The sequence below is a fragment of the Lycium ferocissimum genome, chromosome 4, assembly GCF_029784015.1.
Source record: "Lycium ferocissimum isolate CSIRO_LF1 chromosome 4, AGI_CSIRO_Lferr_CH_V1, whole genome shotgun sequence".
Classification (NCBI taxonomy): domain Eukaryota; kingdom Viridiplantae; phylum Streptophyta; class Magnoliopsida; order Solanales; family Solanaceae; genus Lycium; species Lycium ferocissimum.
In genome coordinates, this window is record NC_081345.1 from 73630365 (window position 1) to 73636216 (window position 5852).

Here is a 5852-nt window from a genome sequence, read left to right on the forward strand (position 1 = left end):
TAATGAATCATATGTGTAAAACCGAGTATTAACGGTGAAATTACCGTACCCTAAGTCCCAACAATCATAATCCTCAATTTTATAGGTTTCTAATCACTTTAGACCCTTTAATTCCATAAATTAGTCAAAACCCCAAAATTAGGGTGAAACCCAAAGTCTCATAATTAGCTTCTTGAACTATAGAACAATTCCATCCTAGAATGTGTTAATCTACACTTCTAGATGATATAAACAGTAAGTTAATCAACAATAAACAATTTATACTAAGGGTTTCATGATTAGGAGCCTAAGTCTCAACACCCAGCACTCTAGGACCTTAAACTACCATGGAAACTCAAGGAAGGAAGGTAGATAAGAAAGATAATGGTTTAGAACTTACCCTCAAAGATGATTCCACCAAGTCTCTTCAATATTCACCTGCCCAAGCTCTTTGAATTAGGTTTTAGAAGTGTTGGACTAATGGTTCAAACTTAGGAATATAAAATGAGTTTCTGGTCCAGTCGATCCGCTACAGCGGTCACCAGGATCGCCATGGTGATCCCACCGTTGTGGTCAGGCCTTCCGCTATAGCAGAAATCATTAAATGCCATCCCTCACCGTGGCGGCCAGGACTGCGCCATAGCGGTCCCGCTATGACGGTCAGACCATCCGTTATGGCCGAATCAAAGAAAGTCCATGCCACCGCTATGGAGGTCAAAACCCCGCCATGCCAATCCCGCTACAGCGGTACTAAGCCCGCCGTGGCGGTCACACCAGAACCAGCAAAATCTGTTTTTTCATAAGTCTTTTCCCGAAATCCCAACATCAATCCGAGGCCTCCCGTACATAAACCAGATATGCATACATATGTAGTAACGCGCTACGAACTCACCCGTGGCCTCGAAATTTCCAACGGTGGTCTAATTTACCAAGTCAACCCCCTAATGGATAATACCAAGTTTCCAATCAGGTACCTAAAATGCAATCAAATGCCTCGAGAATGGAGCCAACCACCCTACCAAGTCATAATCGACCCTCTGAACCTCCCGGAATCGATGAAATTCTGAAAAAGTTCCGTTTAGCCAAAAGTCAACTATTGGTCAAGCGCTCTCACTTAAGGATTCTAAATCCTTCAGTTTTCACTAGAATCACTTTATAGTCTCGGGAATTGCTCAATAGGGGTAAAGTGGTCAAAAGCTACATAACGACCCTAATGGGTCATTAAATCGGATACCAATTAAACAATCATTCATCATCGATCAGACAAGGAAGGAAACAAGAGGGAGGGTACTTGACTGGGTGAAAAATTGGGGATATCTACTACGTATATCAGACTCGGTCTCCCAAGTAGCCTCCTCAGCTGGGCGATGCTTCCACTGGACCTTCACTGAATCTATTTCCTTTGACCTCAACTTTCGAACCTCTCTATCTAAATTTGCAATAGGCTCCTCCTAATACGACAAGTTCTCATCAAGCAAGACCGAATCCCAATGAATGATGCAAGAGCCATCCGAATGATATTTCTTCAGCATAGACACCTGAAACATCGGGTGAACACTCGACAAACCTGGAGGTAAAGCCAACTCATAGGCTACCTCCCCCACACGGCTAAGAATCTCAAATGGACCAATGAACCTAGAATTGAGCTTGCCCTTCTTCTCGAACCTCATCACACTCTTCATGGGTGAGACCTTCAACAAAACTAGCTCCCCAACAATGAACTCAAGATCTTGGACCTTCCGATCAGCATACTCCTTCTGTCTACTCTGAGCTGCTAAAAGCTTATCTTGAATCACCTTAACCTTATCCAATGACTCTCTCAAAAGATCAGTACCCCACAGCCTCAACTCAAAGGCATCAAACTATCCAGTAGGAGATTGGCAACTCCTCCTATAAAGAGCCTCAAACGGGGCCATGTCAATGCTCGAGTGGTAACTGTTTTTGTATGCACACTCTGCCAAAGTTAAAAACTGGTCCCAATGACCCTCAAAGTTGGTCACACAAGCTCGGAGCATATCCTCAAGAACCTGAATCATCCGCTCAGACTGACCATCTGTCTGAAGGTGAAAAGCAGTACTAAGATCCAATCGAATGCCCAACTTGGCCTGCAAAGTCCTCCAGAATTGGGACGTAAACTGAGGGCCTCTATTAGAGATGATGAAAATAGGAACCCCATGCAAACGAACAACCTCATGGATATAGATCTTGGCCAACTTCTCTGCAGTGTAGGTAACTTGAACGGGGATGAAATGAGAAGACTTAGTCAACTGATCAATAATAACCTAAACTGAATCAAACATGCCTAGGGACTTCGGAAGACCCATAACGAAATCCATGGAAATCCTCTCCCAATTCCATTCAGGAATGGGCATCATCTGAAGCACACTACCTGGTCACTGGTGCTCATATTTGGCTTGCTGATAATTCCCACACTTAGCAACAAAATCTGCAATATCTTTCCTTATCCGACCCTACCAGTAGTGCTGTCTCAAATCAGGATACATCTTGGTAGCACCAGGATGAATATAATATCTAAAACTTTGGGACTCCTCAAAGTTCTCCCTAACCAAATCATCAACACGGGGAATGCAAACATATCCCTTGATCCTCAAGACTCCCTCCCTCACTATCAATCATGGCCTCCTTGGCCTCACCACTCAAGACCATATCACGAATCTTGCAAAACTTAGCATCTTCAAGCTGTTTTTCCTTAATCCAATCCATAAGCAATGATCTCGCCTCAACACAAGACAAAACTCTACTCGAATCTGAAATATCAAGTTACACAAGACTGTTAGCCAGAGTCTGAACCTCTATGGCCAAAGGATGCTCTGAAGCAATCAACTGAGCAAAACTGCCATACTCACTAACTTCCTACTCAAGGCATCCGCTACCACATTTGCCTTGCCCAGTTGATATAGGATGTTGATGTCATAATCCTTAAGTAACTTCATATCTCCGCTGCTTAGAATTGAGATCTCTCTGAGCAAACGCATGCCGAAGGCTGCGATTGTCGGTGAAAACCTCATAATGGATATAGATAGTGTCTCAAAATCTTCAAAGCAAAGACCACTGCTGCCAACTCTACATCGTGAGTAGGGTAGTTTAAATCTTCAGCTATCTAGAAGAATAAGCTATGACCTTCTTTTCCTGCATCGACATGGCGCCCAACCCAGAACGAGAAGCATCACCATTTATCCTAAAATCTTTGCCCTCCACGGAAAATGCTAGAATCGGAGCTGAAATCAATAAAGGCTTGAGCTTTTGAAATTTCTTCTCACACTCGTCAAACCACTGAAAAGGTACTTCTTTGTGAGTCAAATGGGTCAAATGCGAAGCAATAGAAGCAAAGCCGTTCACGAACCGACGGTAGTAACTAGCCAAACCCACAAAGCTACGAATCTCTGTCACTGAAGTGGGCCTAGCCCAATCTCTCACGGCCTCAATCTTCTTAGGATCGACCATAGTCCCGTCCTTTGATACCACATGACCCAAGAAGGATACAGACTTGAGCGAAAACTCACACTTAGAGAACTTTGCATATAACTCCCTGTCTCTCAACAAACCAAGAACAATCCTTAAGTGTTACTTGTGATCTTCCTTACTCCGCTCGGATCTTCAACTGGTAATAACCTGACCTCAAATCAATATTAGAAAACACAGAAGCCCCTTGAAGCTGGTCAAATAGATCATTAATACAAGGAATGGGATACTTGTTCTGAATGGTGGCTTTGCTCAATTAGCGGTAATCAATGCCCATCTGCATAGTCTCATCCTTTTTCTTCACAAATAGCATAGGAGCGCCCCAAGGGGAGACGCTCGGTCTATTGAATCCCTTGCTAAGAAGATCCTGAAGCTGCTCCTTCAACTCTCTAAACGCAGCTGGCGCCATCCGATGAAGTGGAATAGAAATAGGGTTGGTTCCCAGCTCCAAGTCAGTACAGAAATAAATATCACAGTCGGGTGGCATACTCGGCAAATCCGTGAGAAATACCTTCACGAACTCACGCACCACGGGGACCGACTCAAGCCATGGAACATCAGCACTGGTATCACGAATATACGCCATATAAGCCAAACGACCTCTATCAACTAACTTCTTGGCGCGAAGAAAGGAAATGATTTTCTTTGGGGAGGGACTAAGAGTACCCTTCCATTGAAGTCTAGACATACCCGGCATAGCTAAAGTGATTTTCTTGGCGTGACAATCCAAATCGCGTGGTAAGGAGATAGCCAACTTATACCCAGAATAATATCAAAATCTACCATATCAAGAATCACCAGGTCTACCCACGTACCATAACCCATAAAAGTGACCGTACAAGATCGGTAAACTCTATCTACCTTTACCGAGTCTCCAACAGGAGTAGATACATAAATAAGAGAATCAACCAAATCACAAACCATATCAAGACCCTTAGAGAGTATATGGACACGTAAGAGAATATAGAACCCGGGTCGAACAACACAGTAGCCGACCGGTGACAGATAGAGATGTTACCTGTAATGACTGCATCGGAACCCTAAGCCTCTGATCTACCAGGAAAGGCATTGCAATGAACCTATCCGCCACTACCCTATGAACCTCCACGATCACCCTGGCCTAACTGAGCCCTCCCCTATCGGGCTAATGTCCACCTCTGCTTGAATGAGATTCGCCTATGCTAGGCTGGGTGCCACCTCTACCAGATGTGTGGCCACTATGCCTAGTATGACTACGGTCCCTACCATAAGATGCTCCTCCTTTAGCTGATGAAACTAGAGCCCTGGGAGTCTGGTACTGAGCACTCTAGCCACTCTGTCTGACTCGGGGACATTTCCTCTTGAAATGCCCCTACTCGCCCCACTCGAAACATCCATGGTCTAGCATAGGTCGTTAAACGAGAGCAAAGATAATAACCACCATGGTCAGAAAATCTAGAATACGAACCCCCCGGCTGACTCGAACGGTAATGACCGGCTCGTGATGGCCCTCCAACAGAAACCTGCATGGCCGACTGGATAGGATGACCCGAATTAACCTGGGAACTCTGCCCATGCTGACCCTGCCCTCAGAAGAACGTATCACTGAAACTACCACCCTTGCGGGCCTTCTTATTTGCATCCTTGCCATAGCTGTCCTGTCTCACACCCTCAAGTGTGGTGACATGATCCACCACATCCTAGAAAGAAGCTCCTATAGCTACAAGCTGAAGAGCTGACAACTGTAAAGCAGTGTTTAACCCTTTCACGTACCTACAAACTTTCTCAGCATCAATAGGCAACAATCAGAGCATAACGGGAGAAAGAGTGAAAACGGGCCTCATAAGTAAGAACTAAGGAACTCCCCTACTCGATATGACTGAACTCATCACGCCTTCTAGCCCTGAAAGTACGTGGAACGTACTACTCGAAAAAGACTAAATAAAATTGAGTCCAAGTCAACAGAGTCAACCCAGCTGGTCTACACTCCACATAAGCTCTCCAGCATAACTTGGCATCACCCAAGAGCTAGAAGGTCACTAACTCTACACCATGGCTCTCAATCGCCCCCAACTTGTGGAGCTTCTCAAGACAATCAATAATAAACTCATAAGCATCCTCGAACTCTGTGCTATAGAATAGGGTAGGCTTTATCTTGGTGAACCTACAAAATAGATCATACTCCTCACCGGGCCTGCCACTGATCTAGGCAAAATCTCTGGTCCTGGAACCTCACCCAAACGTGGAGCCACAACTGCAACGTGCTGTGCTCCTGGAGCACGAAATCTGTCAGGAATCTGGTCAGCTAATCTCACACCCTGGACATCTGGAGTAGCTAGTAATACACCGACCCCTCAGTCAATCCGTTTAGCAGGTTCAGCACATGAACCATAACATCTGATAACACTGGA

General features: G+C 44.9%; 1 protein-coding gene across 1 annotated transcript; it reads right to left on the reverse strand.

Annotated features, from left to right (window-relative positions):
* Positions 1 to 1841: 1841 nt before the first annotated feature.
* Positions 1842 to 3444, reverse strand: LOC132054314 (uncharacterized). Its single transcript, XM_059446356.1, has 4 exons — positions 3152 to 3444; positions 2843 to 3063; positions 2574 to 2747; positions 1842 to 2212 (listed from the first exon to the last, which is right to left on the reverse strand). Exons 1-4 carry the CDS (start codon positions 3442 to 3444, stop codon positions 1842 to 1844), a joined length of 1059 nt encoding a protein of 352 aa, XP_059302339.1.
* Between the last annotated feature and the right edge of the window lie 2408 nt (positions 3445 to 5852).